Source organism: Falco rusticolus, chromosome 4 (assembly GCF_015220075.1).
Source record: "Falco rusticolus isolate bFalRus1 chromosome 4, bFalRus1.pri, whole genome shotgun sequence".
Classification (NCBI taxonomy): Eukaryota; Metazoa; Chordata; class Aves; order Falconiformes; family Falconidae; genus Falco; species Falco rusticolus.
Window position 1 is genome coordinate 29,403,329 of NC_051190.1, and position 14,625 is coordinate 29,417,953.

Here is a 14,625-nt window from a genome sequence, read left to right on the forward strand (position 1 = left end):
TAAATGAGGACTTAAAAAATTCATTTTTTGGTAAATGACTTTGAAATTTTAAAACAATTTTTGAAATCACCTTAACAGCTTAGGAGTCTAAGGCTTTAAAGTGCATATGAAATTTTTATTTTATCCAGAAATCCTTATCATGTGGCTTATATCAGCTTGTTAAAATTCTAAGCCTTACTCAGTATCTGTGTAAATCGTGCAACTCTTATTGATTTCAGGCTCATAAACATGGATAGATGCTTGAAATTAATGAGCCATATTTGACACACTTAGCCAATGTCTATAGTTTCTGATAATCAGAAAGCACAGTTCGAGGACTATAAGGAATAATTTTGTTAGGAATATTTCATATTTGAAAAGGTGCACTTTACGACTTCTTGAAATGCAAATAAATTTCAAAGAAAAGATAAAATGGAAAATGGTTGATGGGATAGTAAGTTTAAATTTCTTTTCTAAATCACCTTTGTGGATTACAATTGGCATTTATAACTTTGGAGGACTAAACTTCTCTTTTTTGAGTACATTTCATTGCATGTTCTTCAGGAAATGCAGGTGAACAATTCTGTCAAAGGGAAAAATGGATTTAGTTCTTAAAAACCCAAAAGCCTAGCTTTGACTACTAGTAATTTATAAATCATACACAAAACATATGCTATAACAGTAACTGACAGAAATGTTTTCACACAGTCTTTATACTGCAATTCACAATCCCTATGAGAAACTGGAATGATAAAGCTGTTGCAATCTACTGCAATCAAAGAAACCCAAAGAGAAATGTTGATAATTTCAAAAGTTTTTACTGACCACTGACAGATACAAATTACAATTTTAGTTATTTTATACCACCACTAAAGAAACCGAAACATTAGAGGTAGCTTATGCAATGAGACAAAGAATCTTTAAACAGAAACTCTGTTTCAGTAAAACAAAGAATAAAAATCTAAACTATGGCTTTTGAAAATCTGACTGAGCTCACCAAGCTTGGACTTGCACCAGAAAATTATAGTGCACTGCAGTCCACTGAGCCCAAAAAGTGCTTTTATTCTCCGGAGTCTGAACAGAAGCCAAGGAGAGAGAGAGTGTGTGTGTGCGCGCGCATGTGTGTATGCGTGCAGGCAGGCAGGCATGCGTGCGGGCGTGCTTGTGTGTGTGTGTATTTATCTCTACACACGCCCACCCCTGCAGCCCTGTCAGTCACCTACTTTTGAGAGCTGGTTCTGTCTCTGGGGAAAACAGTCATACACAGCTACACGCATATAATACTTCAGCAGTGGGATTCTGAAACCACCGCTGTTCTTCATGAGAAACATATAGATCTGGGCAAACCCACTAGAACTCCCATGCGTAACTTTGTCTTAGCTTCTTCATCGCTTTGAGACATTCTTAGAGAAGGATCAAGTCTTCTCAAGCTTCTTACACCCACCTACAATCCTGCAATACACTGCTTGTCTTCTGAACTCCACATCCTTCTCAGCCCACTCCATGTTCCTTCACCCAACACCTACATCGCCCTTCTTCCTCCCTGCTTGTGAAACACACCTGCCTTCCCCTCCCCTGCCCTGTGATTACTGAGAGATTTCCCTTCGTTCTTTCTGTGAATGCTTTTAAACCCTTCGTTCATTATGCCCCTACTGCCGAACCTTTTGAGGAGTTTCTATTAAGCAGTCCTTCCTGAGAGACAGAAATAAACCACTCCAGCTACCTCCTTAGCATACACTCCACTGGTCAAAGTACCAACAAGTGCTCTGTTAAGCACTCTTTACTCTGCGTACTGTAATAGGTATTGCCAGTTGTCCCATCAACAGGGGCTTACCACGCTACCTCCATGTCATCAAGCATAATTAATACATTTTACATTTCTTAAATCTCCCAAATCATCACAGTGGGGAAGTTAAGAGAAACATTTAGTGGGATGCCTTGGTTCCTAATGAAATGAATGGGAATTTTGCATTAGGGTAAAAAGAAATCTCAAGGTAGATTTTCAGCGGCACAACATAACGACCTGTGCAGACTTCCCAAACTCTTTGATGCTGAACTGCTTTTTGGCTTTGGAAATTCTCCAGGTAAATGACAGAGGTATTAGGACTTCTAGCCTACGACATATCCCCTTTTCAGAACTTATAAAAATTGCAAGTGCTAGGAGCAACAGCTGCTCACTTCTCTTTTCGTTTTACTTGCGTAAGCATATAGACATATACACACTGGAAATCTAGTGTCACTTTGGAAATCCAGAGGTTATTAGATTCAACTTTTAACTGTTATATATCATCCTAACTGTTATATACCAGGACTGTTAAGGCAAATGTTACTTGAAGTTACAGAAATCTAGTTTCTATTTACCTTGTATCCTTGGTTGATACCGTTGATGAACTGCTGGGGTGGAGGGTTCCAGAGGAACTGGATGGTTGTGGAGTTCACGGCTTCGACTTGCACGTTCTGCGGCGGAGCTGTAGGCACTGCTCTCGATCAACAGAGAGGGAAACGGGATAAAACAGAGCAGAGGAGGGATGAGGAGACAGAAGACAAAGATGAACTCAGAACCCACTGACTGCCACTTACTCATGTTGTAATAACAACGTCGAGAGAAGGATGCACTTCTTGCGAAAGAGCAACCAGCAATGATTTGGAAAGAAGGGTAATTGGGTTAATTTCTCATTCTGTATTGGAGATTCTTTCAAGGGGAGGGGATGAAATGATTTCTGCAGCTTATTATTCCACAGATGAGTTTCTCAAAGACTTGAGACAGAAGCTAGGTAATGATAGGTGAACACATCTCATTCAATTATCCATGACTGCACAGAGAACGAACAGTTTCAGAGAGAAATTTCTTCAGTCTTTTAATACCGCTCAATTCCCCAGATCAGACCAAGCAAACATGGAGTCCGCACAATTAAAGTTCTAATTGTGAATTATAATCTGGCAAGAGCATCTGTTTATTATTTACTGCTGCTTAAAGAATTAGGATCAGTCATAACACATGCAGTAAAGATTTTTCTTGGGAATTGGAGACGTACTCGTTTCATCTTGATATGATATTCATTCATGTATATTGAATTGATTATATATATTTTGAGCCAGTGCACCCTCTAATCAACTAAAAGTTGCATAAGCATTTTATGCCAAGTATTTAATTAGACAGATGTTTTCTCAATACAAAAGAAAGCATAGCACATAAAGGCATACTGCCTTCAAACAACAAAAAATAACACCTAAGTACTTTGCCATTTAATATAATGTCTCTTTAAACACCTTCCAGGCAATTTCTTCAACTTCTTGCTTTAGGGTGCCATTTCTACAGTTCTCAGAGGAAAGAACACTAATAGACAGATCTATTTTTCTGAAATTACCAAGCTTATAGGAAGTTTAAGAAGAAAACTGCTATTTGAGTATTAAAAAATGGACCAATACACTTTGAGTCCTATAAAAAAAGTTTAATAAAGCTTAAAAAATATTACTATTGACAGTCCTGTGCATTTGTATTCTACAAAAGAGGAACTGTCCACAAGTAGTTTTGAAGCCTGGAAAGCTTTGTTCCTTCTGCTTCCAAGGGAGAATTTCTTCCAAAGCCCAATGACCTATGCTCCCAAAAAGTATCCACAATTCCCAGTGAGAAAATGGTTTGCTCCATGCTTTTCAAAAACAGGCCATGAACTTTTAAAGCTACAAAGTACTTTCGGAAGATGAGTCTTTGTATGGAGAAGAAATCAAGACATGTGCAAAAATGTAAAAATGCCTCTTTTTTTACTGAAAGCAACATTTGTTTGAAAGAGACGTAAAAAGGCATTATTCTTAACTGGTGTACAAGCTATAGTAAGACTGCAGCCAACAGAGCTAGGACAGCATACGCTTATCAGAGACATCCTAGAAATATCAACAGAGAAAACTGGAGAAACCCTCAAAGATGTCAGCTTTGAAATGACAAGAACATCCACTTTCATGCCCTGTCATTAAAACTCCCTGATGACTATACAATGCCTTGAAAATTCAGCTCTGCACATTTTATTTAATCTCAGAAACTGCATGTTATTCAGCATTTTCTTGCCCTAATTTAAAACCTGATGGCACAATTTATGAACTATGCATAATTATTGAGTTCTAAAACCAGAATTTATCCGATACTACTCTAAATCTTCATTAGAATCTGGGTCCTACTTCCTGCCATGTATCATAACTCCCTGTATGCTTTTGGAAGGTTATAATATTATCTTAATGACCTGTAGACATCATAAAGTTTTCGTAGTTAAGAGATTCACCAAATCATCCTGATATACAGTCATAAATATTAAAGTCACTCTACAGTCATAATGAGGTGCTTTGGCTACAGTCCCCTACTAAATGTATTTTTTCTTATTCATGTTCTTTGATTAAACTGTTTATTATGAGAACCATGACATTTTTCAGTTTGCTTTTGTGTGAAATACTTTGTGTAATTAATGGTTAATGTGATTAAGATTTTTTCAAAAATCAAAATTCTTGCTTTCCTGCATATTTGCATATTCAGATATTGTAACTGTCAGAGATCTGTCACTGCAGAAGAAAACGGTATCAGAAGCCTTCAAGTTAGTTCGTTATCAGAAAGTCACCTGGACACCACTGATCGATCAGTCTCCTGTCAGGAGGCTCAATCAGCTGGGCATCATCCTCTGCACTCATTCTTCTTCCTTCTGTTGAACTGCTACATTACAACTGTATTTATGTGTGCCAGGCTGATTTTGTAACTCTGTTGTACAGAAAATCTGTACGTAACACATACGCTGCCCACTGACAGCCACGCTTGAAGAAATGCAGAACTTTGGCAGTGGTAGGAACAGTCTGGTTTTCCCAGGGTGTAAGAAACCCACAGAGGTGACCTGAGAGAGAACAGTGCAACCACTCCCCGCTGCCTTTATGATTTTCCTGAAACATAGATGAGCATGTGCATTGCTGCTTCATTTCTTTGGGCATTCTTTAGTGAAGGATTCAACGGATGGCTCTACAACAAATAGCCAATTTCCAGTGATTTCATTATCACAATGATTTTATTCTAAGGGTCTGATTAGTCTTATAACTCAAAATATTGTAAAATTTGTTAAGAGAGGAAAAAACCTGCATCAGCAAGCTCCAAGTTTTCATTTGCAGTCCTTACGGTCCTCAAAAAAGCTCAGGCAAACACTTGAGGATAGGTTTCCTACAGTTTTAGAAATGTGGATAGCCAAATGCATTATTTATTTTAAAAGGGAAATATTTTTCTTACATTAGGAGATAATATCCTGAAACAAGAATAAATGATCATAGCACAAAAAGTACCTGCTACAAGAAGAAAAATGGTAAAAATAATGAAGAGAAAACATAAAACCTTCAGTATTGGAAATCAGGATTTATATTACAATTCCTCTTTGGACATCTTTATTGAAAAATCAACATCTGCATCTCAATGAATGCATTTAAAAGATGGAAAGAACATGATCCATCTGATAAGCATAAGCTTAATTATACTGCAGAAGACATAACATAATACATTTTTATATTTTTAATCTGTAAAATACTGGCATTACAATCTCAAATTTACTTCAAAGTGCCAGTATGAAGTTCTCCTTTTATGTCCTGATATTAAAGACTTTCTTGGGTATCTGGACAGTTTTGCATTTAAAAAAGAAAAGAAGTTTGACAGAAGCTAAATCAGAATTGACCTTCTGGTCACGTCAAACTCAAATACTTTTCCACGATCTTGAGTAGTAACTTACTGAAACTGAGACTAACCACATAAAGGTTTTTTTTCTAATTCAGTGGTACGTATCCATCTTCTTCCTACAAGTTTCTTGTTATCAAGCACTACAGAAGCTACCAGTGTCAAACAGGCGTTCCAAGAGTAATCCCCAAGTATTTACAATCTCAGCTTTTAAATCCATACTTCATCATATTTGCAAGTATTCCTAAACCATCTCATAGCACAGACCCATCTGGAAGGCATCTCGGAATCGCAGATCAAAATGGTCAGACAAAACCAGCTGCTACTTTCTTCCCAATAAAGTTCACGTGGTTGGAAATCCGTTAAGAACTCAGCCCCCAGGACGGCAAGTTAACGCACAGCATTCCAAGCAGAAAAGGTCATGGTAGCACTCTAGCTAAAAGCCATTAAAAGGGTTTCACTGACGAGATAATTGAGAGAGGAGAAGGCATTAAGGTTAAGCATGTGTACATGTAATTATTCTGTCTCTAGCTATGTGCAAATAGCATGTAAATCCTGCAGAGATTCTGACAGCCAGATTTACTGGTCTTAAATATAGACCTTCAACTGAGGCATGTAGAAAAGTCTCCTACTCCTACAAAGATCCCGTGCCTCAATAAGGCAGGTTTGGGGAGCTGCGGGATCTCCTGTGTGTGAACATTTGGCTGCTCCTGTAACGTGCTGACCGGCCATGCTGAGCGCCCATCCCGGTGGGAGCTGGGCAGGGTCCTGTCGCAGGGGCACCAGCCCTCCTGTGGAGCCCATTCCCCTGCTCCCCCCGCTGACACCCTCCACTGGGCTACAGACTGCGGCAGGGGCACAGAAAACCTGCTCTCTGCACTTGTATGTGTGCTGGTGTCTGAAATTCAGTCGTGCAGGAGTTGGCACTAACGGGTGAGGTTTGCTGCTGGCAGCTGGGAAATGCCTTTTTACTTCCTTCTATGCCTCTTCCAAGAACAAGATTTTACTTCTCTGTTGAGAGCAGGGGGCCAGGGGCCTCACCGAGACAACTGCTGATTTCCCCACCTTTGTGAAATCATTTACAAAAAAGGCAGTAGATGGGAAATGACACCTAACAGTGGTAAAACCAATCCACAAGTCAGCCACCACAACTCCACCCTGCTTCTGCACAGGAGCAGCTGGGACCCAGGAGGTCACGGATGCCCCACGGCTGTAGGTAGGTGCTCCACAGGATGCCAACCAGGATCTTTGAGATGTTTTTTGCCAAGAAAGCCTAAGGGAAAGCCAAGGGAAACCTAGGGGACACCTAGGGGACACCCAAGGGACACCTCTTTTCACTGCGATAAAATTGAATGGTTGCAGAGGACAGTCCTTATTCAGATACTCTTTTTTTAAAGATTATTCCCTACATAAAGTAGGAAGCTTTCAATTAGGTTTTCTTTAGCTCTTCTGTCTCAGTCTTCCACATTTCCCTGATTCACCTCCTACTGCCTGAGGAAGACACGACTTTGGACCTCACTGAACAGACACGTCTTGCTCTTAGCCTTCTCTCCACACCGTCAAGACTCAGTAGGCTGGTGACTGTCCCACTCTTTTATTCAGGAAGGGCCTTTTGCTAAGACTTTCCTGCCTTTCAATGTGTCCATGCACAGCACAGAAGGGAAAATAATATCAAAACTACGTGTTGAGACCCATTTGGGCCACAAGACTGGCTTTGGGGATACGCATCAAAAGAAAGACATAACACTTCAAGCAGAAACAGAAGTGGGTTAATGTCAATGCAAAGCGCCTAATGAAAGCTACATCTCTACTTATAAATCTCGCCCAAATCTAAGGAGTGGTGGGAGTTCTTCCAAGAAAGCAGTTCAGCAGTATTCATGCTGCTGAGATAAAAGGGACAGACCCAAAGCAATGGATGGAAGCTTCTGCTTTCTCAAATCAGCCTGCAGAAAAAGGTAAATGTGTCCAACAGTACAGAGCAGAGACATCACCACCACCATCCAGAAAGGTATTTATACATCTCACAAATCTCCCAATACCTATTCTTATATGAAAAGGTATTGGGAAACTTTGATTTTTCATATGGCAATGGAAAGTCCTGCAGGACACTGTTTAAATAAGGAAGAATTGCCCTATGCAGAAGGCTGACACAAATCCCTGCAAAAAGTAACATCAAAGTAAGGAACAGCTGGAGAAACTCTGAGGAAGAAAGACCTATCAGAGCATCAAAGGATTAGGCTGAATATCACTCTGAAAAGACTTTCAAGATTTAGAGACAGTCAAACTGTCTGACCCTAGTGCTAGGATGTTCAGTGCTTTGCCAGTAAGTCTTTCTGACATTTTATCTCATTGACATTATGTGCCACTTTCTCTGCAAGGTTAGATGTTTCGGCATCTTCTGAGTTTGGCTATATTCTAGAAGTTGATGATTTTCTAAGAGCTTTGAGTAGCTGATTAGTTATCAGTGGCTAAAGCAATGCCAGAGGACTAATGAGGGATTAATAGACTAGGTTCTGGTATAAATCCACAGCTTATATGGCCAGTCAATATCCTCTATGACAAAGATGCCAATGTGCTGATCTGCTCCTGCCAATGGGTTGATCTGCTCCCAGTGTTCATCTCCTCCCAGGCTCTGACTGCATAGCACACTTGATTAATATGAGGTGTTTCAGGTATTTTTTATCTGCAGACAGACAGGTTCTTGCCAGCATAGCTCACATCATTTAATGCATGTCAGAACAGAGACGGTGGTGGTGGTAGTAGGAGAGGGGGATGGATGGGAATGTGTGTCTTTGACATTTATCTCCACTCGTATTAAAATCAGAATATGATTTACAAGGCAGTTTTACACAAGGCTTTTCCTTCCTCCTGCTGGTTTGGTTTAGGAAGGACATTCTGGAGCAAGAAACAGCCACTGGCTTTTCCTTGTCATTTCCCAGCTACAAGAAAGATAAAGGAGTGGGGTTTTGGATGGTAGTGCGTTACATATGGAGACTTGGTATTAATCCAGTTTCAAATGCTACTGATACCAGCCAGGCTCCCTTTTCAACTCAAAATGTAAAAGGCTTCAAACCCTTTGTAGAACACTGTATGCATTTGGTGATTTGCACAGAAACCCAGCAAGGGATTCATTAGGAGATGGAAGCACCCATGAAGTAGTTCTTTAGAACTATTATTAAATACTGATACAAAATAAATAAGAAATATCCAGGTTTTCTTCTGCGTCTACCCACCATTGAGCATTTAGGGAACTACATAAAGACACGCAGGGCATTGCAAGTTATCCTGCAGTCTAAACACTCTTACTGATTAATATGAACACAGGACTGACTACACTTAATTTATAACAGAGGATTTATATCCTTATAAATGATAACAGACAGCCAATCAATAAAGGATGATAATAACAGCACATAATATCAAGGGAAATTAGAGTCAACTGCAGGATTTAAGAAAAAAAGCGTGAAGTCCAAACCGGAGTCTTAATAGATGAAAGGTTAAGGTGCTATGATAGCTTAAAATGTGCAAATAAACAAAGTAATGAATTACAAGTATATTCACAAAAGAGATTCAAATTCTGTGTGCAATCCAATTCTCAGCAGAGATCTGGTCTTTAGTGGGATACAAAACATTAATCCTGGCTGCGAGAAGACCAAAAAACATTTTCAAGGTCTGCTATAAATACTTCTAGAAAGAGGTTGAGTGTGTCTAGACTCCTCTAAACTCTGAGACTTTAAATGCCCTAAGACAAAATATAGTTAGCTTTCTTCTTTAATTGTTGTGATTAATTAGTGCTGCATACAAATAACCTTTTTTTAAAGATCTCCCAACACCTCAAACTGTATCTAATCATGCTGTAACATACTCGTGGTAACAATTAACAAACAACTACATATTCGTCACTAATTTTAAATTAACTGATGTGCTGTAAATCTGCAAGTTTTTAAAATAGTTTAATTGTTTTATGAGCGATAAAGTAGAGACCATGTACTGTCCAGTGCTCAGAATGCAGCACAACCCTGCAATTATGGGAATATACGAAAGCTTTAAGGGCCTGGTACTTAATTATCCTACGGATTTTTATACCAATCTAGAGGTGTAAACATGCTTTACACCGGTTGTAAAAAGTAATTACATATCCTTTTGTTGGTGTAATTTATACTCTTCTTAAAGCACTTACCAGAAAGGTGTGGAGGAGCTGTAGCATAAAAATCAGGGCTTTAAAGATCGTTTTATCTTCCTCTTTGCAAATGTCTGCACCATTCCTGAAATGCTACAAAACACTCTTTCTCCACAGGCTGTGCTTCTCTCCCTGCAGTTTCCTTGTAATTTATTCCACACTATTTCTGTGATTATCAGAACCAATGCAGCTGGTTTACTCAGCTTTTGTCTCCTATATCGCCCAGGCGGCGTACTGCACATCTTGACCACAGTAAACCCAATTCCCTGCCATATTCTCTGAATCTCCTGGCAGAGTAACCTCAGCCCCTGCCTGTCACACGTCCTATAAATCCATCCCATGGAACCACAGCTCTCTTCAGCATTTTTATTTATTACTTATGCTGTGGCTGACTCTGACCTGCAAGTGTGGTAACGTGTCATCATGAGGGTCAACAAAAATAGATAATTTTTGAATCCACTCACAGCTTTTTCTACAGCAGAGAGTAGCAGAGTCTCGTCTTGTCTCTGCTGAGGAATTTGAAATTTGTAGGTATTTCCTACCCTAAGCTGTTTATCAAATTTGGCTGAAATGACTACTCATTTTACAAGGTGTTAGGAGGGACTATCAGAGAGTGCATCTCCTCCTTCGGAAACCGTGCTGTAAACTCACTATAAAAGATATACTGGACCAATTTGCTCACCTCCCTGTAGAGTGTACTCTGTCACAGGTCTGCTGAATGCTCCCAGCCCAGCTCCGTTGTAAGATGCCACCTGGATCTCATACTGGGTCCAAATGATCAGGTCTTTCACTAAGCAGTAGTTAATTTCTGCACTGGTGATGTTCTTATACTGGTGTTCTCCAGGGAGGCCAGCCAGGCGATACCTACCATATGGGAAGAAAAATTTGCTAGTTAATTAGATGGTATCAATTATAGCAAATATCCGGACTAGCAAAAAAGCTTCCTTTGTGACGAGGCAATATGCAAACTTTTACAGAAAAATTATACAAAGAAAAATGAAAAATAATTACCAAGAACAGACTAACTCCTGATAAGATCATATCATGTTTGACTGCTATAGTATTTATAATCTGATCTTACTGGGATTACATGCTCAATGCTAAACAAAATGGGTATTTTATCCTGTTTTATGGTTGCAGAAAAATTACAGCTTTTTAAACGCGGCTTGTCTAGTAAAAGCTGTGATTTAGTAGAAAAAATAGCCCAGATGTGATTTTTATCAGGGTGCTGCTGTAAATCAGCTTGAGAAATGTTTTTTTCCCCTTCTCCTCTGAAATCTGTAAAGGAAGAGCTCAGAGGGCTCTGACCTTCTAGAGTTTCAGGCATTGCCACCCCTGGCTTCCACCAGGATTGACTTCACAGACAGATTAAAATAAGGATGGAATATAGTTGAGGCTGAAGAGTTGGGTTAAGCACTGGAATTCCAGGAGAAGGGCTGTACCAAATATGAGTGAGTGGGAAATATTCTGACAAACTTTCTGCTGAGATGTGGGAAGCTGAAGCACTGAATGTATTTTCCCATGTAAAAACTGCATTGCAGAACACAGAGCCGCTTTGATGTGTCTCTTCAGGCCAATAAACTAGGGGGAAGAACTAAATTATAGAAAACAAACAAGCCTTGCAAATCTGCGAATGTGAATAATACTCTTTGTTTTCCTTCCTTTAGGAAAATGGTACAACGGATGCTTACAATATGCTAATTCACAAAAAAACCAGAAAAACAGAGGCCAAGTAAGGGGCACAAGGCATTACTATTCCATGAAAAAGACAAATATGGAAACTTTTGTATTTTTATTCAACACACAGCTTTTATGCACTCTTACTCATGTTTTGCTTCACAGTAATTGCCAAAAGCTTATTGACACAGAACAATTTCATTGACATCTTACAGTCAGATTTTAAATTCATCTAAGTTAAATTGGTGCAATTTCTATGACTAGACAACTTTGTGTATTTCAGCCATAGATTTTGTTCTAAAGTCTTCTTATAAAGAGATCAGTTCTTAAGCGCTGACAACCCCCTCCCTTTTCTGCTGAGGAGCTGCTTGCCTGACCACTTTTTGGCATACTTAATATTTGTAATGCTACACCAGTGTGATTCCATTTATGAAGTACAAATGGAAATAAAGAAATATCAGCCCTCAGCTGAGTCTATTGAATGTCTTGATCTTTTCCTACTTTATCCAATATCTAACTTTTCCTTTCTTTTGTCTCCTGTGAAGGGCGTATGCTTCCTGGCAAAGTCAATGCTTTGTGTAGCAATGCTCTGTCTCACACCTAGCAGACGAGATGCAGAGTGCTCCTGTGATTTAATCTATAATGCTGTTAGCATGGCAGTCCTCTAAATGCAATACTGCCAGCGAGAAAAAGGGCAGAGGAAGAAGGCCAGTTCAGAAATGTCATGTCTTCATGATTTTTCTCACCATGGACTTTGATGTATACTCCATATGACTTGTGCAGTGCACCTTTGTTTTTAAAGATCAGGTGTTCCATCAATTTAGTATCTTGCATGTCTGGAGTGCTGGATCTCTGGGACACATGGTGGGTTTCATTTTGTTATGTCCTAATTCTAGGGAAATCAGTGCAGGAAGACTTTTCTTCAGTGCACATTGCTGTGACTGCACAATTTGACTTGGAAGAACAACCTGGTTTATTACCTGGGACAGTTGTGCTTTTACATGATAATCTTAAATTCCTGTCAAATAAATGGTTTCTCTGCTCTGTAGTCAAGACAAAGCATGTAGACGTCAAAAATATTCACAAATTGAGCATAATGAATATGATCACTCTCTATTAAAATGGAAAGAGATGTTACAGCGAGGACAGGGATCAATTATGCTGATAGATGTTGTAGAAAATTTTAAAGTTAAACATTATTGAAAACGCTATATGGAGAAAACAGAACAGATTGCCAGAAGTAGGAGGCTACAGGATTGCTTTCTCAAAGGACATAACGCTGCCACTGGGTAAGACGCGTTGGGAATAGCTAATGAATTAATCCTATTATCGAGCAGACCAGTTTGAAGGAAAGAACTGTATGAGCAACAGTTGTACCCTCTGCAAATAGGTACCCAAGTCTCATGACAAGATTCTAGCTACAGACAGAAGTTAAAGCACCTTTTCCAACCTGTCACTGGTGACTGGCACAGCTTTCAAACTGAGTCCAGCTCTCAGAACTGCAGGCACTCGCACAAGTGGCTCACCACCGTAATAGGCTCTGTGCAGGTGACAGGGAGATTAACAGACTTTGACTCTGCCTGCAGAGAGAAGGAACTTTCCAGCACTATTTTGGGAGCTCACCAACACTCTTAACATCACAAAAACATTTCTATCCATGCCAGCAAAAGTAGGAGCACAGCATGAACAGGATGTTGGCATTTAAACTGCAGCATAGTTATCTTTTAGCAGGTCTGGAGGACACTGTAATAAAAATGTCAGCAGCCTGCCTACAATAGGCTGTAACAATCGCTTGGAAATATGTCGGTGGTGGTGCAATGCTTGGGAGTTTCCCACAAAAGCTTTAATTTAGACAATGCCTCCTTTACTAAAGGTGTGGCCCTAGCTGGCTGCTAGCACTGCAGGATGTGTAGGATGCCAAGTGAGCAAGTAAGCTGTAGCTGAATTGGGTAGGAGTGAATAACTGAGTCCCCCAAAAAATTACGAAAGGGAAATGCTTTGCAAAGTCTCCCAATGTGGCAACACCCTTTCCAACAGAGTAAATCCTGTAAACAGAAAGACTGGATGAATTCAGGATACCCAGTTATTCACCTGAACTTGTTCCTCATTAATAAATACGGATGGGGCTGCAAGAATCTTACTCACCCGACTGATTTTCAAAACTCAGCCAAGGTCTGCCATGAAGCATCTGACCTGTCATTCCCTCTCTCCATTTTGTTTGGCACAAAAAAAAGTTTATTGATTCTATTTTTGCTCTTCCACAGTGCAGCAGCCCTGTTGTGTCTTTGATAAATTTAATTAACCTTTCTAGCAGGAAGTTAAGATTTTAATAAGCAAACATACATCCGCAATGCATAGGCTGCGCTGTACCAACTTCCTATGTGGACATTTTAAGTACCTGGTGCTTCACTTTGAAAATGGAAAAAAGCTATATGGATGTTGTCTGGGAGCTAGTCCGCTCAACGGAGCTAACAGAGACCCCAGCTCACTGACTCTCTAGTACAGACAGAATTTAAGTGCCTGCACCCTTGTGGCCACCTGAACAGAGTTTTTTTTCTCACTTGTAATAAATCAGGGCAGCCACAGCATTTGTAAATAATTTACTGGAATTAGAAAAAAGTTTTAATACACTCTTAAGTCACACCATCCTGAATTCCCTCATGCACCCACGGCTCTATCTCCAGACCTCCTGGGTTAGGAAATTACTTACCTTAGGATGTACCCATGAAGAACTCCATTATGTTCACTCTCGGGAGGAGGTTGCCACTGGACCATGATAGACTGATTGGTGCGCCCGCTGGCCACTATGTTTTTAGGTGGGGCACTGGGGGGCTCTTCGGGTAGCATCAACCTAAGTACAAAAGAATGCGATGGAGGTGGGTGTTGAAATAAATGCTAGATAACATTTCTATTTCATGTATCCACTTCATGTGAACCAGTTTCTTTTATCAAAGTCTGATGACTAGAAAGAAATATAACACTGATCAAGCTGCTGAAGACATGCATGAAATAGTTACAACAAATCAACGTAATAGGAAATCAGTTAAGCAAGCAACAAGACAGACAGCTGAGGTAACCTTATTCTCCCTGAAAAACCCAG

The 14,625-nt window shown here is 39.7% G+C and overlaps 1 protein-coding gene across 4 annotated transcripts in view; it reads right to left on the reverse strand.

The window, feature by feature from the left end:
- The window catches only part of SDK1 (sidekick cell adhesion molecule 1), a 412,303-nt gene that overhangs the window by 108,289 nt on the left and 289,389 nt on the right, over positions 1–14,625 (reverse strand). For all 4 annotated transcript variants that reach the window (XM_037385086.1, XM_037385085.1, XM_037385087.1 and 1 more), the window contains 3 exons: positions 14,236–14,376; positions 10,531–10,712; positions 2,341–2,456 (listed from right to left, as the gene is read on the reverse strand). In XM_037385086.1, coding sequence (XP_037240983.1) covers positions 2,341–2,456; positions 10,531–10,712; positions 14,236–14,376 — 439 coding nt within the window. The remainder of the gene's footprint in view (positions 1–2,340; positions 2,457–10,530; positions 10,713–14,235; positions 14,377–14,625) is intronic.